The sequence below is a fragment of the Trachurus trachurus genome (assembly GCF_905171665.1).
Source record: "Trachurus trachurus genome assembly, chromosome: 9".
Lineage (NCBI taxonomy): Eukaryota > Metazoa > Chordata > Actinopteri > Carangiformes > Carangidae > Trachurus > Trachurus trachurus.
Window position 1 is genome coordinate 23,208,493 of NC_139895.1, and position 25,474 is coordinate 23,233,966.

Below are 25,474 nucleotides of genomic sequence, written 5' to 3' on the forward strand. Positions count from 1 at the left end.
TCTGTCTGACACATGCAAATACACACCTGCTCCCACAGACATGAATGTCCTAAAACATTCAAAACAATGCAAGCATGCAGAGGAGGAGCTGGGTGAGAAACATTCCTATGTCCAACTCAGTGTGAGTATGTATGTGTGTGTGTGTGTGTGTGTGTGTGTGTGTGTGTGTTTTGGCAGCAAGGAGGGTCTCGGGGTCGGTGCAGCTGTCCCAGAAGAGCAGCTGGTCACCACCAGTGGGGTGTTATTCATTCGGACCCCTCCACTCCTGGCCTGTGTGATGGACACCGGAACAAGTTGAGATCGACTACAATGCACTGGCGCTAACATCCAGATAAAATTAAATCTGAAATCTGCATCTGCACGTGGGCCAAGTGAGCACACAGGTCACACAGCGAACTGCTCTCCCTCCTCACCGTCACAAGTTCTTGCATAACGGTTCAGGTTTCAGAGAGAAGCTACAATCTCTTTGCTGGAACAGTGTTTGTTTCATCTGTGCATCCTAAATTGTCAGCGATGACTGATGCTGATGCTGAGTGTGCACTGAAAACCGTCTAGGAGCAACTATTCCTGACCTGATGCTGGGTTTCCATGGTGACGCGGGAATCTGCCAGACAGCGATGTGTCTGCCAGGAATGCTCCGTCTCCTACTCTGAAGCACGTGTTTGCATGTGTGAGGATGGGATGATGAACTAAGGAGGAGATAGGATGCTCATGCCTGAGGGCGGCCTGTCACACAAACATCAGTGACTTCAGCGCACCGAGTCCGACGCCACCTGAGCCGAGAGATGGGAGGACGGAGGGTCGACCGAGGCGAGAGACGACAGTCGGAGGCTGTTTTTAAGTGTGAAGAGGAGGAGGAGGCAGCGACGAAAGTATAAGCAACCCCCCCCTCCACACACACACACACACACCTCCTTTTCTCTCCATCTCACAGCCTCAGAACACCCAGTCCTCTCCTCCTCCTCCTCTCTCACTTATACCCTTCCTGTAACCATAGAGACCAGACCACCGTTGCCTGAGAAGAGGTTTTCTCTCAGACAGGACGTGGTGGTGTCAAATGAGGATGCTTGGATGCCTGTGCACAAAGACACAGACACACACAGACAGACACAGAGAGAGAGAGAGAGAGAGAGAGAGAGAGAGAGAGAGAGAGAGAGAGAGAGAGAGAGAGACACAAACACCTCAATTTAAAGCCCTCCTCTTAGACAGTTTTAGAAAACAGCTCCTTACTGTTGCGAACATGGGTTGTCTACTTTCACACAGAACAAGAGGATGTTTATGTCAATCATATTACTCACAGTGGAAGCTTGTCATACTCTGTAAATGTCACTTTGCCCACTCCATCTAAGAGTTCAGATGAGAAATGGCCTGCAATCAAAACTCTTAAGTTTAGTACAGTACGTACACCTGAGACCAAATAACATGACCGTTGTCTGACTCCATGTTCATGTCAGTTCCACTGGTTGATTGACAGCATCAATCATCAAAATCATGAGCCTATGAGGAATGGGCCTTCACAATGCAACACTGAGAAACATTTTCACTTAACATTCATTTCACTTACCATTATTATCACGCTGCCATCTTGACAAAAGCATACATGTTGCAGTTTTTCATTTATGTATGTTAAGAAAATACTTTTTTTTTTTTTTTAATTGTATTTAGCAAGAGATACTTGTCATAAAATCACTGACATATTTCTAAAGCCTTAGAATATTAGTTCAGCTATGAAGAATATATGGCCAAGTACATGACGTGTTATAATTTGCCTTGAACTAATTTGGCTAAACTGACTTAATGAATTGGAGCAAAATTTACTTAAAAATGTTGACCAGGCGTCTTACAAGCAAGCTTTAATTTCAATATGACCATCTGCAACCTTATTCACAGAGAATGCAGATTTCAGGCTTATTGTAGACTAGGCTGCGTTCCCCGACTTGCTGTCCAGACCCTGACCAACTCCCCCACTTGTTGCTTATGCCCTGGTGTCCCACTCAGGTGTCTCTCCATGTGATCTACCCAGAGCCTCCATGTATTACATACGGTCCCAGATCACAGAGCTGAACGGATAAATCTCAGCTGTGAGACAGTGAGATGCTTTATTAGACAGAACCACACCTCCTCCGTGAAGCCTCTCTCTGTAGCTCCCCCCACAGACCCATTCCTCATCACTGACTCATAAAAAAGAAACGCATTTGACATTAACAGTCACCACATAACACAGGCAATAAGGTGAGCTTCAGGCTGCAGAAGTGCAGCACACTTATTATTCTGATGGCACAGAGCAACACAGGAGGTAAACTGATGTAGATAATTAAAATGTGAAACATCTTCTGTATACACAAAACAGTCTGAAGGTCTGATAAATCTGATCTACAGTCTGGCTTTATCCTCAAATGCCCCAACATCTGTATGCGAGTCCAGTTAAGCTTCAACAACATTACATCCCTGCTCTTTCAGTCATACCAGTGGCATTAGCAATTTGTATTAGAGAGGACATACTACTTTATAAGGAAGCCAAGTGGTGTGGCACATTGTAAGTGGTATTTGGTGTATCCTCTAGTGCGTGTGCTTTTTCAAACTGCTGTTTTTGTACCTAGGAGACACAGATGAAACAACCAGAGAACACGGTCAAGAGGTTTAAGTGACTGAGCAGATAAAAATAACATCTCTTTGGCAGAAACAAGCAAAGCACTTTTGCGTGGACATGAACATAATACTGGACAATGTTCTGTTACTAAAGATGACCACTTCGCACAGGCAGCCTCTGTATTCATCCATCTGTATGTGTATAGTACCGAAAGCTGAAACATTTCAGACGGCAGCTCTTAGCTTGATGCTAGCATCAACAGCAAATCTCAAGAGTTGTTATCAGGCATTGAACCTGTGATCAGCTTTCCTGCTATGTCCCCTTCCTCATTTTAAGAAGGTACTACTAAGTCGTAAGCCTATTAGATCTGTCCTTCAGCTTCCTGCTGATAATTTGTGGACCCTTCAACTTAACCCTGCAAGATACCACATGCAGGTGAGAGAGTGAGACCTAAAGCCTGGAGATGAATTCTGATTCATAGATTGTGCTTCAATAAATATGTAACATTCTCCCAAATCAAGAGGAGAAGAAATGGTGTTGAAATCCAACAGGCCAGTTATATAAAAAGCAACAAGGCATAAACATGAGCGTTCAAAGAAAAGTGCAAGACAGTGTTTAGCACATAACATTTCGGATATTCCTGACTGCTTGAATGATCCTTCCTTGTACATTATCAGTCGAAAAGTGATATATAGCAAAAAACGATTCGGCACCCACCAGTGCCTTTACTTGGAAACTTTGTACTCCAGCAAGAGTTTGTCTGCACAAAACAGACAGAACAAGTCACTATCACTGTCATGGCCACAGAAGGGCGACATAGTTTTGAATCAGTCTCGAGCACGAGTCAATATTAACGGATAATGTGCAGGTATCTGAGGTCGGGGTACAGGAGGTTGGATAGCAGAGCCAGAAGTCGGGGCGCGTCTTTGAGACAGTGTCCTGGGTATCGGATGAACTGGATAGCCTTGTTCACAGAGTCCTCTAACTCGGCGTACTGCTTATTGCTGGGCATGGCCTCCAGCATCCCCACAGTCTGCATTCACAGAAAAAAACAGAAACAGAGGTTATTTTAAGAAGAAAATTGTAGAGTATAAAATGAAAACACTGTATTTACACTTGTTGTTACATACTTGCTGTGCTTTCGCAGAGAGCTGCAAGTCACTGGTGGGTTGGAGTCGGACCTCAGTCTCTGATTGTACCTGGATTGACAGGAAAGCTGCCAGACTGCGCACCACCACCCTGAACCTACATGGACAGTAGATAGACATTAGCAGCTGGTTCATTAACAGTGGCAAATCAATATTACACTATAGGCGTTTTCATTTGCATGTAAATGCATGGAAGCAGCGTACCTATTAGAAACAGGAGACCTCCTCCCCAGGCCGATAGCTCCCAGCAGCCCAGAGTTCAGTCTTTCTTCCCCCAGCTGAAGCAGTCTGGTTTGCAACCTCAACAGACCCAAGATGACTCCTGACACTTCAGTCTGGCCCGCCTGTGGCTGCAGCTGCTCCGCTGACAGGTTCAATGCTTTGTGCCACCAAAGAAATAGCTTGGCTTCATCACCTGGACCACTAGACAGAAAAAAACACACATCACAGCACATAAACTGGTTAACACAGCTTTACAGGTTGATGTGTGAATTACATTTCTTTGGAGTTATTTGACTTGACACTATCTAGTTAAACTGAGGGAGAGCAGGGGTTATTTTTTGAGACCAAGGTGACAAAGGCCTGTGCAGCAGGGGAAGCACATCTTGATAACTGCACTGTCAGTATTTCCCCCCTTCCTGCACTCTTGTGTTTTTGCATCTCTGTCACACTTAAATGTTTAAGATCATCAAACACATTTTAATATACGTGTGTCTACATTGAAACTAATGGATTTGTTCGTGCAAAAGACGCTGCATCTGAACGGCCCCCCATGCACACACACACACCTTAGTGGCCAAAAACAACCAGGGGGCCAAAGAGCCAGACAATTTAAGGTTCCCTGAACAGGCTCTAGATTTAAGTTAACTGTGTATTGTGGATAATGAAAACATGTCTGACACCCAGGTTGTAGGGAACTAGACAGAGTGGGGCTGATGTGAGATGACATAATGAAGGGGGCCAAACCTGGGGAAAACCTGATTGGTCCATGTGTTAATGAGAGCCAGGGTCCTTCTCTCATTGGCTGCTGTGTATTCGGTGTTGAGGCGCTGCAGGATGAAGGCGTAGAGTGTCAGGAAGCTGCCTCCTGATTGGCTCTCGGAGAGGAAGTCATCCACTGTCAGCTCAGGCACCTGCAGTGACGCCAACACTGGACCCCAACCCACAGACTCCTCCTCAGCTGAAGAGGGAGAATGAAAAACAAAGAGTTTGGGAGGAGAAACCTTGATATCACATTTAACTAACCCTAAGCTACACTTAATAGAGACATTAAACATACTACCGGTATATCAACTGAAAACATGTATGTGGAGAATACTGGCAGTACAGAAATAAACCCAAAGCCTTAAATATCTATATTATGTTAAACACCAGTAGTTTATATACAGTTTGCTAGCATGTGTCTGGATACAGAGATCTCTGCCACAGGAAATTCTTTAAGCACTTTCCAATTACTGTAACACTGTATAAGCTGACATCTCTACAATCAAAACTAATCCTTAATTAAATAATGTGTGGGAGCTAAAAAAAAAAAAAAACCTAACAAAAAAAATGTGACTTTGCTTACAGTGATTGAAGTACGCTGTGATGCACGCCTCCATGATGCGTGTCATGTGCCGCACTGATGCGAGACATCTGGTACAAGCCGTGAGAAGAGGCAGAATAGGAAAGCCCCTCCCCTTCCTGTCCAGCCAGGTAATGACATGAGCAGCGAGGGCTTCGCCTGTTGAGACACCGACTCCGTTCAGCAAAGCCAGAGCGTCGCTGAAGAGGCCGCAGAACGCCATATGCCTCTGCTCCAATCCCGTCTCTGCAGAGGAAAAGTGGAAAGGTGGATGAATGATACGTATTGATGACGTATGGGTGATAATGTTACTGAGGGTGAGGACCTCTCACCTGGTGGGCTGAATGTGACGATGCTCTCCAGTAGCGTCTCCAGCTGAGCCTCCAGGCTGTTCAGGCTGATGCTGCCTCCTTGCTCCAGAGTCACCAGCGACTGCACGCACCAGCACACGTACGCTGCAGCCTTCAGCGTCTCCTCCTGACGGATGGACAGTACCCGAGATTAGAGGTTGTTTTTTCATGTGTGGGTTAATGCCGTGGAAAAACAGATGCATTAGTAAATGTACAATAATCTGCCATTTACAGCATCTTATTATCACTTTGAGGGATATTCCATATTACTGTACTGTTTGGTGAAATCTGACATTTGTCACTTCTGCAAATAAATACCGTACATTGATTCCATCTTATATTTACTAGTTTTGTGTTTTATGCTGAGTCTCATCTAATTTCCACATTTTTTGAGCATATTTTCATTAATAGTACATGAGACTGAAGTTGGCAAAGTTGAAGAAAACATATGGATGGATTTCAGAGTGATCCTGTAACTTGGAAGTGTATTGAATAGCTTTTGCCAAAGTCTGTCGACTTGGAACATTTATAAATGCTTAAGCGTTACATTTATGTGATTTGGCTGACTCTGATACAGAGCTGGCAAAGGAAACTGAATTGTTTAAGTCTAAATTTAATGGTGATTACCACAGATATATGAATATATTATACATTAGGGTTCCTGTGTATTTTCAGTGACAATTATATTGAATACCTACTTTTTTCCTATAATTGGACTCCCATGAAATCTCAGGTGTATCTAGTGAATAAGCTTTTAATTTATTCACCTAACACTACATTCATCCTCTCAGTATTACATCACTAATGGTGAAGTTCTGTGGTGAAACTCAGGACTTGAAGACCTAGATAGGTGGACTTAAATGTGAAGGGCAGAATGGAGACTGAGACTAGGTGAACCTTCAGACGTTTATGATGCATGTATAAGTCTGTGATTTGCAAAACACACAGCAGTGTCTCACCCTGTGTGGCACTTCATTAGGGCGGGGGTGGAGCCCAGCAGCGCTACGAAGTGACTTCAGCAGCAGCTGAGGAGCAGAATCACCGCTGAGCAGCAAAGAGGGAGGGTAGTGGGTACCGACATATCCCAGAATGCCTTGGTATGAGGACAGGTCCAGTTGATGCCAGGGCAGAGAGGTGGACTGGACCAACAGACTGAGCAGAGGGGAGTCCTGCAGGGAGAGGAGGGGTGGAAATGAATGAGAGAGGGGAAGGAAGGAGGTCGGTTCCTCATGTGAAACTTAACAGTTTCAGACTCACCTGTTGACTCAGGAGCTGTTCCTCCTTCGCCAGAAAAACCAGCATGTACAGCAGATAGACCAACATGGTGTGTGACTCCTTCTGAGTACCCGCATCAGGTAAAGCTGGATATGCTGAAGATGCTGGAGGGATCTGTAAGTGGTCACTCAGGACGCTGACCCAGTTAACTTCACATAACACTTCTCCCATAAACAGGAAGCAGCTCTTGGGACTTCCCCGCTCCACCTGTCAACACAGCAAGACAAGGAAACAAACAAAATCTAAATAACTACAGATACAAACTAATCAAACCTCTTGAGTCTCAAATGACTGTACTCTGAACTGATAACCCATTATACGATTGACTGCTACTTAATGCAAACTTTACCCCTTATTTGATAATGCGGTTCTTGAAAGTTATCAGAATAACTCTATATAAATCAGATGAGAAATATCTCAAATAAGAAACACAGGATATGAGATGTATTTTACTGTTGCTGAAAGAGAAACTTGCAAATGCATAAATGGTTCCAGATACAGCGGATAAGTGGCAAAAAGTGTTTAAGGGGTCAAAAAAGAAACCTTATACAAAATACAAAACTGATGATATTTCATTTGCATAATAAAAATCGCATCTACATGTTTTACCATTCACAGAAAATAATTTTAAACTACTATAAAAGTCTTTATGATTTGACTTTTATTTTATAACACAATTTTTTTTTTAAATTTGTGTCACAGTTTCTGTAGAACCATGTCGGCTGGACAGTCAGGAGCTTGTTTCCAGGAACAGGGTGTTGAGACTGTAATTATGTGAAGTGAGGCTAATAATAGGACCTGAGGCCGAGGACCAGGGTCTCAAGTTAACAAGCTCCGCTGTGTCATGTACGGCTGGACCGGAGGGAGGGGGGGCAGGGGGCAGGGGTCAGGAGTTGGCGGGGTAGAGTGACTTACATTGAAAAGCTGCTGCATGAGCTGAGTGTCGGGGTGCAGGTGTCTCCAGGGCAGGCTGCGCAGGTGTGTGTGGTACAGGTAGAGGAGGTACTCGGGCGTACGAGGTGAGGTGCAGCTCTCACAGTACTGCATCATACACAACCACAGAGCCCCTCTCTGGCCTGGGAGCAGTCGATCTGTAACGCACATGTTAGAAATAACTTCCACATTACGGGCAACAAACAACTCAAACGCTCACTCACTCATAGTAAACACAGCACAGCTGAGGACGCACCTCTGAATTTGTGATGCAGCATGTCGGTGAGTTGAGCGTAGAGTCCGACAAGAGATGCTGCCGCGTTCGCATCGGTCTCCAGCCACGGGTAACACTTGAGGTTACTGAGAAAGAGAGACATTGATTCTGACCTACTGTTTTTTTCACTTTGTGTCAAGCAGGAGATTCACGCTTTAACCCTCTGGCTAACTGATATTTTGGCATAGCTGATGTATAAGTCACTCTCAAAAGTAAACATCTTATCCACTCCTTCCTCTCTGAGCAGTGTCATGTTTGAGTAAGGTATTATTTGTGAGAGATAAATGAATCTCTCACTGCCAGGTCAGTTATGTAATGCAACTTCTACAACACCATAAGGAAAACATCTGGAAAAGAAAATCTATTTTGCGGACTATAACTATTTTGTATCTGCTACATTCTCTAGAGTCTCTTTTAACTCACATCTGTTTCACACCTGCTGCACTGACAACAGCGCTCCAGTGTCTAAAGTGTTTGAGAGCAGTGGATGTGCAGTGCTTACCCTCCATCATCAGTGTCCACAGGAAAGATCCAAGGCTTGAATAACTTTGCTGTCTTACTGTGCAGGTCCTGCAGAGCTGTGAGAGCACAAGAGACATTTCTCCTTCAAAACCACAGGTAACATAAAAAAGGGAATATGCGTGCCTTGATGCCATCAGACACCTGGTGGTTACCTTTCATTATTTTGCTGCTGCCCACTGACTCCCTGGCACAGCTGCTGAGCTGCACACTGATCAGACAACTGATCAAATGGTCCCAGAAGGAAACAACCTCGCTGATGTAGGGAGTCCAGGCAGAGTAGAGGCCGAAGCTGCGGAGGTCTGGCTTACTGACCCGACTCCGCAGGAAGTAATCGCTCAACCAATCGACCGTCTCATCCACCTGTTTGCAACCAAGGAAACAACACAGGATCAGTGGATTAATGATTCATTAAAATTTAAATATTAGCTTTTAGCCACGAAGAGGGTCTGAATCTAATACCGACAACATTAACATGAGTGACCTGCTGAGGTGAAAGGCTGACAGGGGATCTGTAGGAGGAGGCCTGGGGCCCAGCGGCTCGACCCGGGGTGTCAGTGGTAGTCAGGGCTTGTTCAGCTTTGCCCTTGATGCTGCGTGAAGGAGGTAAACAGCCCAGCACTCGCAAAGTCACCTTCCAGCACTCTGGACTCAGTAACTGGTTTGATGAACCTGGTGAGGACAAAAAAAAGCCTTAGTTTGGTGAACAAATACATTGCTGCATATTCCTAATATAAAACACAGTATTTGCTTTTAAACTGGCTTGGCATCTGTGGCTCTATTTGGTACCAACTCCTCTCACAGCGCTACATCAAAGACACCCAAACAGTGTCCTGATAAAACACCCTGTAGACTCAGATGTGATTCTGTAGGTTGAAGAAATGACTCAGCTTTAATGGCATTCATTAATTCATTTAATCTTTTGTTGGTGGGAAGATGAGTGGGAGGTAGTCTTTCAGGGCGATGAATGTGCTTTCATTGAGTCACTTGAATGAGGAAGAAGTAGACTTTTCAAAGCAGGCTCGGCTCTTAAGTGCACTTACAGGTAAAGTGTAACGCAACACACAATGAAAAGATGCTGTTCAATGTGACAAGGCCATTCTCAATTGATTCAGTACTTGTGTGAATGTCTGATGTGGTCTAGCCTTTCATTATGTGATGTCCTCTCAGCTGTTGTGCAAGTGAGATTCAAAAAATTAATATTTGATGATTTTATTGAGTAAATAATGATTCACTTTGTGGCTCTCTGAGTTAATAATTATTTAGATCATTAAATTCAGTTGAATAGTCTGTACACACACACACACACACACAAACTTACTGGTCATAAGCAGACGCAGGCAGTCACTGTAGTGGTCAGGGAAATGGTGCCGTAAAATCCACGTCCAGTGTTTGGTGAACAAGTGAAAAGGCGTGAGAAGTTCAGGCTCTGGGTCTCGGCCACAGACACACAGAGCTCCGTGGACCAACTCCAGCAAACGCGTTCTCTCCGAAAACACAGGATGGGTTTCATTCAGCCACTGGGACAAGTCAAACTGCAGGGAGGAAGACACAGAGCTGTGACTGGACTGTGGCGGATTTGCTCTGTTGTCTACTACTTCTTCGATGTGTTGCGTTTCTGGACTAACCTTAGTGAGCAGCATGAAGATGACGTCAGCACTGTCGAGGTGGAGGGAAGTCACTACGTCCTGGTAGAGGAAGACAAGCTCGCTGGGCGCCGCGTTAGGGGTGAAGAACGGAGAGATGAGAGGGCAAAGACGCCGCTGCTCCAGGATGGTCTTCAGGACACGGCCGCACTCCTCTGGGTTGTTGAGGATAAACACCTGAAGACAAATACAACTTGATCTGTAAAAAATGTACTGTGTTTTTTTTTTTTTAGTTTATTTAAAGAACAGTGTGCAATGACATTATCATTTGCAAGAAATGAGGCGATGGTTGCGCCAGATTTAGCTTGCTGCTAATTTCCATCTGCAGTCCCAACATGTAACATACAACAGACACGGACCACGATCTAAAATCCAGAAGAAAACCTGATACATAAAACGACATGAATAAACAGTGGACAGCACAGAGGCAATTACAGGCACACCACTTCCACATTTAAAATGACCAAGTCAAGTACAATGCATTTGAAAAAGGTGTACAAAGTCATTTACAAATACAAAATACGGTGAAAATAAAATATATCTGGACACATTTTAAAGTGCCCAGGTTTCCTATACAAAGATCCTAAAATATTTCCTTACATTTAATTTAATGCATTTAAAGATACTGAGATACATTAAAAAACAACAACTAACTTACGTAAATAAATAACCAGTTCAGTCTAGAGTCAGGAGTCAGGAGTTTCCACAAAACTGAAGTAATTCAAATACTCAACACTCTTGTTATGAAACCTCAATGACAGAGGCTCCATCAACAGTATGGTACAGAAACCATCTTGCCCATGGATACTTAAAGGGATAGTTCAACATTTTGGCAAATTGGGCCATTGCCCATAATCCCTATAGTCATAGCAGTAGGTTTGTTACCTTTAATTGTCAGTGCAAGCTATTTTTAGAACGGCGGAGAAGAGCCGCGAGCTGCTCAGAGCTACGCTACGGAGGCTAATGGGATTTCTTGGTTTCCCTATGCAGGTCACAACTTGTCCACGACAGCGTTTTGGAGTTGTTGGATTGTTTATTTGATGAGTTTGATGAGGGAAACCAAGAAATCCCATTAGCCTCTGTAGCGTAGCTCTGCTCCGCCATTCTAAAAATAGCTTGCCCCGACAATTAAAGGTAACAACCTCCTGCTATGACTATAGGGATTATGGGCAATGGGCCAATTTGCCAAAAATGTTGAACTATCCCTTTAAATGTTTTATGGTTCAAGCTGAGACAGTTTAACTTTGGGTTTTCTAAAGGAAAAATCATACAAAGGGTAAAATATATCTGGACACACACCTGTCCCAGTATCTCCACACATGAGGACAGGTACTGGCGTGTCGGGGGATGTCGCAGTGTGTCCTCACACACAAAGGAGACGATCTGGTAAAAGGCCGACACACCAACGTGCTGCACTGCAGAAGACTTCTGTGCCTTGTACATATTCACCAGAGCCCTGGACACATAAACAAACTCCACTCATGAGTAAAAACAAACCAGTTTATTATGTTATTATGATGGATGAAGAACAGAACTTGTTTATACTGACGTGATGAAGTTCTCAGTGTGGACGGCCGCCTGCGCCAGGTCTTGGGGTGGAGGAGCCATGGCGTCCGTTTGGAGTTTCTTGATGTCTCTGCGCAGTGAGGTTATCTGAGTCTGCACTGCCTCCTGTCTCTGGACACGCTCACACTACAAGATCACACACACACACAAATTAATAAATCACAGAAAGAGACTTCACCTGTTTTACAATGTGATGTATACAGATTTAGTGGTCATACTGTGACACTGATGTTTGCTGGTCCTTGACACGGCTGTCCTCCCTTTCCTTTACACTCCAGGGCCATGGTGACTTGCTCCGGTCGGTTCTTATACAACAGGGGAAGGCTCTCCAGCAGCTCCTGCTCCATCGCCACCTGCTGGGCTTCACGTGCCACTGCAATTCTGACACCGAGACAAAGTGCTTTCAGAATCAGTCTGCAGCTCTGCACATCTTTTAACGTGTGTAATTGTCCACGTACAAACAAGTGAATGTGTTTCTGTGTATCTGTACGTACCTGGCCTGGTCTTGCAGAATGCTAAGGTCCTGTTGCAGCAGTTCAACAGCAGCTTTAGAGTCAGTGAGGCAGGCGGCAGGAACCTCGGCCACCGGGACCTTCAGCTGCTGCCGCTCAGGAGCTGGACGTGGAACTGGATGTTTCTGCAGGTTGGACATGATACGCTCCCTGGCTGCACACAGAGGACAACATCAAACATATAGAAAAACTAACCAAAAGGTCCAAGTCTTAATGCAAAGGGAATTAAATGATTAGGAGGAAAATCACTTGACTATTTTGGTCGGTGAAGCATCATTAATGCTCCTAGCAACAGCATATATGTACAGTTTCAATTTATGATTCACTATTGTATATGTGCTGAAGTTAACCTTTATGTAATAGCTTTGATTTAATTCATAACTCCGTACCATTGTTGAGGCTGGTGTAGTCGGTGAAACCAGGGTTTTGGGTCTGCAGGAAGGTTGGCTCACTCTGCACCTTCTCCCACAGAGACAAAACCTCACTCTCATCATACTGGAGACGCTCCTGGTCCAAGAACTCCAGCCACAGTTCCTGCAGCATAACACAACAACATAAATTAATATGTAAGAGGGACTTGATGAATATTTGTAAATATAAAACTCACAGAAAAAGCAAATGCCAAGGCACACCCACCTGATGCCGCTGCATGACCTGTGCAAGTCTGTGTGGTTCATATTCTGGGGGAAGAGAGGGAAGGTACACTTCCTGCTTCTGTAATGTCTCGTCATCCAACCACAAGGCAAACACACCAAACAACCTGTGAACAACCAATCAGCTTTGAGAGTCAGCAAGCATACTACGGCTATGACACGGTGCCATCTGCGGAACAAGAGTTTCGGTGACCTACCTGACCATCTCTGTGTGCAGCTGAGGAGACGTGAGGTAAGATGGACGTGGATTGTCGGCAGGTTCGTTGCCCTGGCTGTCTGATGACGGCGTGTTCGGTGGCGGCACCCTGAGGGCCTGGCTGGCGGCGTGATGGAAGTCCGACACTTCTTGTATTCTCTGTCTCAGATCTTTGAGCAAAGTGGCCTGAGACGAACCCTGGAAGAACCTCCGCCCGATACATCCACCTGCAGCCAGCCTGGTGGACAACACAACACAAACACACACACGGTATTTGCACATGGAGTCTGTCTATTTCCTGGTTTCTCTGCTTAGGGACAGTAATGTCAAAACTTTTTCAAGACCATTTCAATATTTTTTAATACCTCACCACCGCTTCAAACTGTAACCATTTACATCAGTGACACTTTTAACGTAACAGTTTTAGTTTTTGTGATAAAGACTATAGACCACTATGATACAACAGAATTCAAAATAGGCTGGGATAATAAATTAAAGGCAAAGTTTATCAAAAAAAACATTGCTCCACTCTCAAAAAAACAAAAACAAAAATCTTCTTTTCTTTTTCATGAACCGGTTAATCTTTGTTTTTTAATAAAATTAATAAATTCACACACTTCCACAATGTTTTTTAGGACTCAAACTCTTGGACAGCTAATTCAGAAAAAATACCTTTAAAATTTAAGACTTTATAAAGTTGTGAAAATACTTTTTAATACTTTTTAAGGTTCTTAATTTTCCCAAAATTGATTTATCACCTTTTAATACTTTTCAAGACCCCGCGGATTCCCTGAATGTGTTTGTGTGTGTGTAACGTACCCATACTCAGGCCCAGGCTGTCTGAGGTAGAGCTGTAGGAACTTTTGCCAGACCAGAGGAAGGAGTGGATGGTCAGTGGGCGTGGCCAAGGCCTGACACGCCCAGCGGTACACCTGCAGCCGCTGTAGCGATGGCGCTACTGGCAACTTCAGCCTCTGGTGCACCTTCTGGCTCAGATACAGGCACACTGTTAACATGAGCTCACATACAACAACACTAGACTAAACTACCACACTCACTCACTACAGTGTTACTGCTCTTCGGCTTTGTAAGCACGTGTAACTGCAGTGTATGGTCGGATGATGTGAGGTGCAGTTCATGAAGGCGTGTAACGGTTTGCCCTGCACTTACTGTGAAAAGTCATACTGATGCTTTTTTTTTTTTTTTTGATACCAATAATCAACAATTTGTCAGTATACCTTTAAGGCTTGTTCAGGGGAGATGGTTGGCTCTGCCAGGAGCTCATGTTCAACACAGCGTCTCAGCTGAGAGTCTTCCTCGAACACACCCTCCATATTCAGCACCAGCCAGGCGAACCAAACCTACAGACAAACACAGACACAGACACAGACAACACCAGGTCTGAGAACCGCTTCTTCTGATATGAGCCTTGGTACTTAGCACACACTGTCGGTGCTCTGGGGAGCTTTACCTCAGCACTCAGGGATTGGCCCTCAATGAAGGAGGGTGTGCAATTTCCAGCAATCCATCCAACCAGAGAGGAGAGCAGACCCCGATCTCCATGGTAACCCAAGGCATTCTGCATGAGGTATGGAAAAAATTGAAAACATTATTTAGCAACACTGTAGCTGTTCCTTTTTTTATGAGAAGCACTGGTTTCCTCAGGGTGTCGTGATGAAAAACTGTGGCTGGTGAATCAAGGATCCCATCTTAATTCAAGCTTAAAGGATAATTGATGAAAGCAGACCTGTTTCATAAATGTACATGAATAAAATGCTGCTTCCACAGCACTAAGCCTTGTACTAAATCCAAAGTTTCCTCTTTCTATAAAGTGCCGCCCATTAAATGTTAATGTAATATTTACCTTTATAATGATACTGAAGGCAATTTACATTTCTAAAATCAGACATCTGGATCTCTGAAACCCACAAGAGCCACTGAATTATGCAAACCCCTTAAAAACACTGAGTTAACACCTTATGCTGTTGGTAGAGGAGTTTCTGCACACATTCCTCCTGGTTGTGTGTGAATGCAGCGCAGCAGATCTGATCCATGAGGAATAAGACGGTTTTGTCTCTGTACCACAGGTTCTGCTGAGTCAGAATTCCCACCCAAAACTCGAGCACTGCTGCGGCCCCGACACGACCGGCCTGTGAACTCTCCACCACGTGACTCTGGAAGAAAAAAACAAACACATTCACACACAACATCTTTTATTTGGAGAAGGAAATCATTTTAAAGGATAGTATTGATTCAAATTAGCCCTAACTTCATCGATATTTTGTGTTTTATTTTACTTGGAAAAGTATTTATTTGAGAAAATGTATATCTCATGTTAGTAGTTTATTTCATGCATAAACCATTGGTATATTTCAGTTTTCTTTTGACCACTTTCTAATATTACTGGCTTTCATTACCTTCTTTTTTTTTTAAAGTAAATTAAGATTTTGCAGTTTGTTCTAATATTTCTTCCAAACCCTATAAAATCTTAGTTAGTTAGAGTTATGCTCAATCATTCCTCTAAACTATGGAGCTAGAACAGTCTCATAATGAATAAATGCACACTGAAATGAATAAATGCACAAAAGAAAATTCACAAATGTATTTGGGGATTTATATACTGTATATGTGAATCAAAACACAAATACATTTTCAATGCACACACAAATATGTTTCATTCCAATTATAAAATTCATAAACATATTTCCCATGCACACACAAATAGAAATGTCCTGGGCTACACTGTGACGGCTCAGCTCGCTCCGCTTGAGAGGCAGGCACTTTATTCATTATGAGACTTTCTAGCTCCATACTAAACATTATAGATATTAAACATTTTCTGTGATGGCCGAAGACCTGAAATATATCAATATAATAAAAGCTCTTTGTGACAAACCTGAATGACACTGTTGAGCAGTCTAACATTGTCTCCGTAGGTGGTTCCTGTGAGGAGCGGTGCTACGCGGTGAGTGACCTGCTGTGTCACACCTTGAGGACACACGCTGTCGTACTGCAAGAACAGCTGGATGCAACTTACAAACCTGCCATTAATAGAAGGATGACAGCAGAGAAAACAATAAATGCAAGTGCTTCTTCTCTACTCTCTGATAAGCAGCGTGTCGTGGATGTGCATGTCTTACTGAGCGTTGTTGAGCAGGTAGAAGCTCAGAGGGTAGGTTGGGGGCAGGATGTTGTCCAGCAGATGCACGGCAGCTTTCAGGTGGCGAGACTGAATCAGACACTTCAACATCCCAACACCATCGGTGCAAAAGTGTTCCAGGCTAGAAAGACACACAGGGGATTAACTTAATTCAACATCAGCAGGCACATCATCCAGGAATATTTATTTAGATGTGTCGGCACAAACCTGTGTCCCACTGTTGTCATGGAAATGGACAGATAGCATCCGATTGGGATGCCGGCTTTTACAGCCCTGAGCACCGAGTGCATGCTCGGGGTGTGTGTGAGTTCTGGGGGCGGGTTGGAGGCCAGAGCAGGGACAGACCAGGCTCCTTTAGGGCTCTGAGCGTTGCCATGGAGCTTCAGCCTTAGCAATAGTTGCCATGCCCATTGACTAAAGGATGCTTCAGGAGAAACGCCCAAGCGAAGGACACTGGCGAGGTAAGACACCTGAGGAGAAGAAACAAGAAACAGAAACAAAGTTGTTTTGTTGAATGCAGCTGAAGCGGCTCAGACTTGATGTGTGCAGATAACGGGCGGATACGCCACCTGTTTGATTCCCTCCGATATGAGGCCGCTGTACGGTTTGTCAGTAAGGTACTTCTGATAGGCTTCAACTACCAGCAGAGCCACTTCACTGTGGAGGGATGAAGACAGGGCCAAGGAGCCATCCTGCCAGGAGAGGAAATAAACATTTCAGTCATTTAAAGGGATAATTCACCAATTTTCTACTCACCGTCTTGCCAAGAAAGGACTTTCGGAGTTATCAAAACGCTTTTGGAGTTCCGGGGGGGGGGGGGGGGGGGGGGGGGTCGGGGGGGGGTCCGGCTGGCAATGGATTTTCATGTAATGGCGGCGGAATGAATTGTCCAAAACACACACTATGAAACATCCAAATACCTCCATACTGCTCGTTCATACTGACCCAAGTGTCCAGGCACATGAAAAAGTTGTTTGGAAAAAAAAAATTGATCTCTGTTTTTAGCCTTGTTGTAGTAGTAGATCCCAGTGGCTCTGTTGATGTTTGTGCGCATGCGCGAGATTTGCTACAAGATGTTCCTTCGTTGTTGTAAACCATTGGATGTATGATGTAAACATGGAAGAACCCTAACCCATGTTTACATCATACATCCAATGGTTTACAACAACGATTCAAAACTGAGCTCTATCTGCCGCCATTATATGAAAATCCATTGTCAGCCGGACCCCCCCTGGAACTCCAAAAATGTTTTGATAACTGATAACTAACTTTGATAGCATGACGGTGAGAAGAAAATTTGTGAATTATCAATTTTGAGTGAAGTATCCCTTTAACAACAACAAATTCACAAATGTGCAGTTGACATTCATTTTAATGCAACTACTACTACCTGTGTGTAACCCCAGTTCAAACCCTCCAGGATGACGCAGGCCAGCCGGTTTTCCACAGCAGACAGAGGATGCTGGAGCAGCCAGGCCCCGATCACACAGATTTCCTCGGGCCGCGGCTGCCACAGACTGAGAGGAAGCTCTTTACACAAGTATAGAGCCACCTAACACACACAGACACACACATGCAAACACAAAATCTTGTGAGTTTGACTTCTGCCAAATTACATATTTTATTCAGAAGGCAGGACTTCTTGCATTGAAACCACAATAGTGTTATAGAAAAGCAAAACCAACCATTCCAACGGTCTGTATGGTTTCCCTCAGCCTCTCCAGGAGCACAGATACAACATGGGGATGGGCTGTTGCTATGGCAGCCAGCAACTCCCTCCCAACCTTAGAGTATATTTCTCTGGTGGACATACTCACATACGACACCTGAAGCAAAGCAAGAAGAGAAATGTCAAAGAACATGGTATGGACCAAATGATGCTGCACAATGAACCCTGGGTAAAACAATACAAGTTTCTAATGTTTCACACATGTTGGACACATCTTTTCTCCGTTGTTATCTATTGTGCCCCTTCCTGCTCATACCTGGTAAATCAGCAGAGTTATAGTTGTGATGAAGCTGGGATCAGAGTGATGAGTCGGCGTGGCCATGTGTGCGAGTGCAGTGAGGAGGGAGATGCCATCAGAGCTGTTCACCTCGCACAACCATTGCTCAAATCTCACTTGGTGCTCTGGGTCTGTGGGAGAGACCGTTGTGAAATATTAAACAACTCCGTCTCATAATGTTATTATCTCTTAGCGTGGTGAATGTGCAGGTCACAACTTGTCCACCAGAGCGTTTTGGAGTTGTTGGATTGTGTATTTGATGAGTTTGATGAGGGAAACCAAGAAATCCCATGAGCCTCCGTAGCGTAGCTCTGAGCAGCTCACGGCTCTGCTCCGCCGTTCTAAAGAATAGCTTGCACCGACAATTAAAGGTAATGAACCTACTGCTATGACTATAGGGATTATGGCAATGGGCCAATCTGCCAAAATGTTGAACTATCCCTTTAAGGTTAAGTGTATACTTGCACAGGTGTAATGCATACTGGTACCTCTGAGTGCTTGAATGCAGGAGTGTGTGTCACTACCAGCGTTGAGCGTCTCCAGTCCTGCTGTCTCTGCGCTCTGCATAACATAAAGGACCCTCCACAGCATGGAGCTCGACAGAGTCCCATATGGCATCTCAGACATGAACAACCAAATACCCAGCCTGTGAGAGGGGACCACAGGGAATGAACAGGTAAACCTATGAAGTGAATTATTTCCAGTTGAGATAGAAACGTGTGGCCAATCACTCACCTTTTGTTTCTGAGTACATGTAAAACAGCTCTGAGGAAGAGGTGATCGTATTCCAGCTGCAGCTTGTCCAAAGACAGAGAGTGTAAGTGAGAGCTGGATCCATCAGCACCAGTCACACTCACATACTGGGCCCAGTGATCACTGACATAACACACTGTCATCCTGAGGGAAAGAAGAGACAGACAGACAGACATCGTCGATATTTAACATTGTGCACATCTGATCTTAAGAGTGCTGTAATTTGGCAAAAAAAAAGTATAAACCTATATATTTTTTTTGCTTTTATAATTCTCACACTGACCGTATGATGTGTCCTATTCGTTTGACTAGCTGTCTGTATCGTGCTCTGTTGTAGGTTTGTAGGCCAAGAGCAAGAATTTCGATGAGGGACGAAGCAAAGGCAAACACACGCATCATCTTCTGACTGGAGCAGGCCTGTGGCTCATACACACCTGAAAACAAGAGTGACCCGTCAGCTCATTCACTGAGTGATAGGAACCAACAGACAGAAGGCGGACAGACTGCCTCACCCTGCTTGCTCATCCCCAGCATGTGTGAGTAGAGCTGCTGAAAGGGGAACTGGGTCAGCAAGGAGATCAGGTCCTCCTCACAGAGCAGCAGCCAGCTGCTCTCTGGGTCTTCATCCTGAACACAGAGATCAGCAGAGCAACGCAGCCGCAGGGTAATGGATTAGAAAAAATCAGTCAAAGTTACTACTTAAACCTATTTCCTTAGAGCTATATATATGATATAGTAAGAACCAACACTGAGATTTCTTTTGATGGGAGAGACTTTAGATTGTGAACATTTTCTGTGTTACAGTGACAGCAGACTATGAGCTCACTCGCATGCATTGCCTATTTAATATCTAATAAGCTGATCTAATATTCAGAAGTGAAAGATATCAAAGAGGTTCACAAACTTTCATGAATATCAAAAACCCTACTAAAATTTAAAAATAATTAAACAGCTGTATCTTAAGATGTTATTTAAAAAAATAAAAATAAAATAAAAAGTGTCTCCTCAGCAACACATTCGTACTACTGGTACTGGCAGCAGCCAAAGTTTTAAGCCATCAGACTGATATGCAAATGGTCATAGGTGTTTTTTGGTGTCTTTTTCAGTAGCTTTAAAGAGGATCTAAGCAGGATTTTTTCCGTGGCTATGCTACATGTTTACCTCAATTAAAAAGCTCCAGAGTAATTGTGATAGTTAACTACATGACTTGTAACTTGTTACGAGTGAGAATGGAGACTCTCTGCCTTCCACCTGGCATCTCACGGCTGAAAACCAACTTTGCAACATCAGTGTAGTTGGCCGCCGCCCCAGTGTTCCAGCTCTCGTCTCTGCACACCGTGACACAAACGCGCTCCAAAACCCGCAATCTTTTGTTTATGACAGTTAAGACTACACAAATATACACGCCGTAACACCGTAAATGTTATATAACGTTATCCACCGCTCCATGAATTGATTTTTCGCCGGTTTTGTTAAAAAACAAATGCACATGGCCAGGCGGAGGGTTTCCAAAACAGAGGAAAAGCAACCAGACTTGCATAGTTCCTCTTTAAATGTCAGCAGATCAGAACAAAGGCCATAAGAAAGATTTAACAGGAAATAACATTGTTCACACTATCACTATGGTTCCTTGCCTTGTCTTTTTTTTACTAGCAGCTTTTATTTCCCTCTGTCTCTTGTATACATACACCTGAAGTCTCCCTGCATTTTACCTTAACTCTTTGCACTCACCTCCTCTCCACCTTCATCGACTAGGGTCCAGTTTCCAGACTCAGGTCCAGAGGATGCAGAGCTCTGACTCTCACATGGCTTCATGTGTCCCAGGAACTCTGCACGGTGCCTGAGGCAAAAAAAAGAAGAAGCCACAAGTTTTAGAGATGTGAGGATGCTGCCCACTGAGTGGACCTGGACCCAAATCTGGAGGGGGCACTTTACCTGGCAGGTGACATTAGGATGGCCAGAGCTTGCATAAAGTGCTGTATTCCATAGGTGTTTCCCCAAACCTGTATCTGAGGCAGACAAACCTCCGGTCAGCATCACAGCCAACATGGACAGTATGAAACAACCATAAAAAAGCAAAACAATAAAAGACTGTGTTTCTTGACGAACCTGGAGGAAGGGTGCAGACCACTTGCCAACCCCAGCAGGACAGCAGAGAAGATGGCAGAGCAGGTACAGGTGCTCTCCCGACCCTCCAACATGCAGCAGGACTGCCACCTGGAGAGTGGACCAGAGCCTTGTGAGGACACCCAGCAACAAAATACCACAACCACAGGAACATGCAAGTAATTAAAGTGGTTGCTTGGTGCATGTACCAGTCTCTCCAGCCAGTGATGGATGTCCGTCTGGAACTGAGTGTCATCGAGGACTCTGCGTGTGAAGCTGAACAGGACACTTATGGCCTCTTTGAGGGGCTGCAGAGAACAAGGCTGAGTTTGGCTGCCGGAACATTCTGGAAACAGAAACAGCACAAACCCAATGAGGTGAGTATAGGGATGTCACGATTACTTCTTTTCACAATTAATCGCAGTATTAAACGCTACACATTTAATTCATTGTAAAGATTCCTAAATACTGTTGCTCTCTGTCACACCAAAGTAAAGGTAAATGTACAGTAACTGGGTTAAATTACGTTAATGTCAATTTACCAAACGTAACATTGAACCGGTAGGAACTTAAATGTTAGCGTGTCATTTGTAAGTAAAAAAAAAAGATTAAAATAAACTTAAACATTTGGTATAGATGACAATTAATGACATACTTCAACTTCCCCTTGGGGATTTGATCCTATATTAACATATACTTAACATATTTTGTGTACCGTATATAATAAGTCATGTAATTATATTTGGCTATATTTGATTTTACACATTCATAGTGTTTTGAAATTAATTAATGCATTATAATCGTTACACTGTGATTATTTCTCTGACAATAATCGTACCAAGAAAATCTATAATTGTGACATCCCTGGTGGTGAGTGCCCTTCACATCAGCAGGACAGTGTCTGGAGCAGCTTACCTTTAAGTAGATGATACAAGTATGATTCCACCTGTAGGCGTGACAGCAGTGCAGTGTACGCATGCAGCGCCACCTTCTGATGGAGCAGCTCACTGCGAGCTTCAAATAGTCTCTTCAGCTCAGCCAGCACACTCTCACTGAAATCTGCCTGCTGGAAGCGGTGGTACCCACACACCTTAGACTGGTCTGCACACACACCCTGGGGGAGAAAAACTTATATTAAAAGTGCTATAACAGCAGAGGACGATTAAAAGCCTATTTATTGAATATCTCCATCTTTATTGAGCCAAAAAACACACCTGAAGAGTAAGCTGTTCATCTCTGAAGCTCCAGAGACGATTCTGTGTGCTCTTGCAGTCTGACGACTGTGTGTGTAGCTGCGTGTGCGACTGGGTCAGCTGTCTGCGGCAGCGCCAGTAATTTTGCAGTAATTCAGTCAGTTCGTGGTTCTCCTGCCGTGCCAGAGCACAAAACTGCGCTGCACACACTTCAACGCCTTCTAACCAGGCTCGCAAACCTCCGCCTGGCTCCCAGACACTCAGCTGCTCCAGGGAGAACGGCTGCAGAAGCAAAGACATGAGGTGAGCAGGATTATCTCCCACGCTGATGTGTGTGCATATGTAAGGATATGATGCATGGATCAATCAATATTGATACTGACTGATACTGATATAATGTTGGAGGCGAAATTATAATTTTAGAAAGAATATCAATGATAATGTGGATACCAGGACTAAATCAGTGAAGACAACAGTTGTCGTCCACATCTGTGTAATAAATGCATATTAAAAACAGAAAACATGATTCAAACAACCATAACCAACATTTACAGGCTCACATGATAATAATATGTTTTATGTATAAAATTTCTGTTTCTGACCGAGTGAAAAGATTTTTGCAATTATGCATCTATTTGCAGCAAACACGTTATTTACCTTTAGCTGACTTTATAAACTAACTAGGGACGGGAGTTGGAAACTAGCATTAGCTATAATCTCTGTATGCAGAACATCAGTCACATTGATTTGTTTGTAACGAGTGGAAGTGTCACTATGTTAACCTGCATTGTCCCTATCAAATAAACTGAATTAAATTAAACGTAACTATGTCTTAAGTTGATGGTTGATGGTAAAGACACTGATGACTTTACAATAATATGTTGTTCGACACTAAACAGCTATATATGTATTATAAACACTGTTATTAAAACAGTTCAGGTCACAAAACACAACAGTATGCCATATTCAACTTGTTGTTTTATCTGTGTATCAATGTACCTGACTCTCTGGAGCGGTTTTGGGTAACTCTGGGTAGAGTTTGCTCCTGGACAGTTCAGCTCCAGACTCCAGAGGCTGCAGACTCGGAGGAGAAGATTCCTGCTCAGGAAGCGCCAACACTGCAGGTCCTTTAGCACTGTTTTTCACAGCCTGCTCATGGAGCTGTATCACAGGACCCTCCTCCAGTGTGGGGAGGGATGGGTAAAGTGCTGGGGCACTTGGGACATTTGGGATCTCAAACTGAGTGGAAACACAGGGCTGAGTCCATGATTGTATGTCTCTGTCCAACTCGGTGGTGAGCGGTGCAGCTATAAGCTCGGCCCCGCAAGCTGCCACTCTGTCATTCTCCTCCTCCTCCTCCTCCTCCTCCTTTTGTGACTCTGTCAGATGCTCTGTACCCTGTGATGTCTCTGCTGACTGAGCTGACTGTGAAGTCCTAGTTACTGCAGATGTGGACAAAGTCTGTGGCGAGGATATTCTCAGTTTCTCAGAGAGCAGATCTGACGCCTGTGCTGTGGTGTCAGGGGGCTGAACGACGACGTCCTGCTGCTCCTCCTCTGGCGCCTGACACGGCAGACTGAGGGGGATGTCAGTAAAGTCGGAGGTGGAGGCCTCATCACAAAGTGCTGAGGAAGCTGAGGCTCTTTTTTCTTCCACTGCCTGTTTCTGCTTCCTGGCCAGCTGAAAACATAAGGCAATGAATAGAAAATTATTCATAATAATTATTAATACCGGTAATTAACTTTTTGATTAAACCCGCACTGTAGTGGTGTGAAAAACGGTGTTGTGTGTAACCGAAGAGCAAAGATCACAGTTAATGTGGCAAAAAATAGTCACTTGGAGCTGTTACAGTATGTGTACTTCCCATGTTTTTGCAAATCTTCCAGTTTGCTCTCAATTTTTAAAGGTGTAAAGATGTGTAGGATTGGATAGTCAAATTAATACCTGAGTGTGTGTGTGTGTGTGTGCGTGCGTGCGTGTGTGTGTAAATCTGATGTAAATAGGATCACTGTCCACTACCAAAACAATGCTTGTTGGAGTAGACCTCAAAAGGAAAGAGCACAGTAATTTGAAGAAAGGCTGTAAAGGACTTTTTGTTTAGGTCACCTGAGACTTTCCGCTGGTTTTTGCCTTGGTCTTCTTTGGTCTCACAGCCTCCATCTTTAGCGACAGCTCACCTCAGCTCTCCTCCCCACTCAGATCATGCTGGCACACAGCAGACTGAGGCTGGACACACAAACAAACAACCACCATTAGCTGGAAACGCGAGCGAGCGACTTCTTGTGATAAGCAGCTCGAGGCTGGCTGTGCTGTCAAGATAAACACTGTCATTAGCCGTAAACAAAACACACTTGTATCGACCGTCGGAAGAAGTCGGAGGACAACAAGGCAGAAACTACCTCGTATCTTAGCTCAAACACATTATCCAACGTATTTATTTCTGGAAAACGAAACCAGTCGCAGCTCCACAACAGAAGCAGCTTTGCCAAGGCTAAGCTAAGCTAACGCCTGGCTATTAACGTGTTATTATGCTCTCTTCCTCCTTCCCAATCTATCCACCAGCTGTTCTGAGCTTCCCGTATTGTTGCTCACATTGTCAAAATAAGATTTCAACACATCGAGGCGGCGGGTGACAGGCGGCGGCGGCCCCGTCAGCTGGTCAGCTGTCATTTGTTTTGTTTCTTCCAGGAACTCCGCTAGCACAATCCGTGACCACGTGACTACTCCACCTCTCTACGGAAAGCCGGCGGAGCCAAAACGCACACCGCAATGTTTATAAACAAATGGTGAATAACGTATACGTCATCAGCGATATTACTGGGGTTTTTTTTTTTTTTTTTTTATTAATTAATGTTTATTAGATCAGTTGTTAGCCATTAATGGCCACTATTTTTGGTCTCTATGTTGTTTTGTGACCATTTTCTTATGGAAAAGGTCTGCAGGATATCTGACTGTTCATTTGAACTTGTTAGTAATTTGCTTCTTTTAATGGTTTGTCCTCATGGAAGAGTTCTACTGGTGAGTGAAATC

General features: G+C 44.0%; 2 protein-coding genes across 4 annotated transcripts in view; both read right to left on the reverse strand.

The window, feature by feature from the left end:
- The window catches only part of akr1a1a (aldo-keto reductase family 1, member A1a (aldehyde reductase)), a 29,237-nt gene extending 15,134 nt beyond the window's left edge, over positions 1-14,103 (reverse strand). Inside the window, exon 1 of the mRNA XM_083978931.1 lies at positions 14,094-14,103. The gene's annotated coding sequence lies outside the window, so the exon portion shown is untranslated. The remainder of the gene's footprint in view (positions 1-14,093) is intronic.
- On the reverse strand, positions 1,839-25,166 carry epg5 (ectopic P-granules autophagy protein 5 homolog (C. elegans)). Of its 3 annotated transcripts, none has more exons than XM_083978926.1 (46): positions 25,037-25,166; positions 24,551-24,670; positions 23,444-24,124; positions 22,466-22,726; positions 22,167-22,365; positions 21,461-21,597; positions 21,255-21,362; positions 21,081-21,154; positions 20,877-20,985; positions 19,658-19,772; positions 19,429-19,579; positions 19,128-19,289; positions 18,881-19,038; positions 18,372-18,523; positions 18,072-18,212; positions 17,777-17,938; positions 16,956-17,078; positions 16,594-16,856; positions 16,367-16,507; positions 16,123-16,267; positions 15,203-15,400; positions 14,698-14,805; positions 14,465-14,587; positions 14,046-14,212; positions 13,228-13,464; positions 13,014-13,137; positions 12,767-12,911; positions 12,360-12,531; positions 12,084-12,246; positions 11,849-11,991; positions 11,599-11,755; positions 10,282-10,476; positions 9,975-10,188; positions 9,138-9,325; positions 8,809-9,016; positions 8,637-8,712; positions 8,117-8,220; positions 7,843-8,018; positions 6,910-7,134; positions 6,612-6,821; positions 5,635-5,779; positions 5,306-5,548; positions 4,705-4,918; positions 3,943-4,161; positions 3,721-3,835; positions 1,839-3,623 (listed from the first exon to the last, which is right to left on the reverse strand). In XM_083978926.1, exons 2-46 carry the CDS (start codon positions 24,602-24,604, stop codon positions 3,441-3,443), a joined length of 7,788 nt encoding a protein of 2,595 aa, XP_083835052.1. In that variant the 5' UTR covers positions 24,605-24,670; positions 25,037-25,166; the 3' UTR covers positions 1,839-3,440. The 3 variants fall into 3 exon arrangements, with proteins under 3 accessions (XP_083835052.1, XP_083835054.1, XP_083835053.1); XM_083978928.1 differs by lacking the exon at positions 25,037-25,166 and adding an exon at positions 24,844-25,026; XM_083978927.1 differs by lacking the exon at positions 25,037-25,166 and adding an exon at positions 24,796-25,026.
- Between the last annotated feature and the right edge of the window lie 308 nt (positions 25,167-25,474).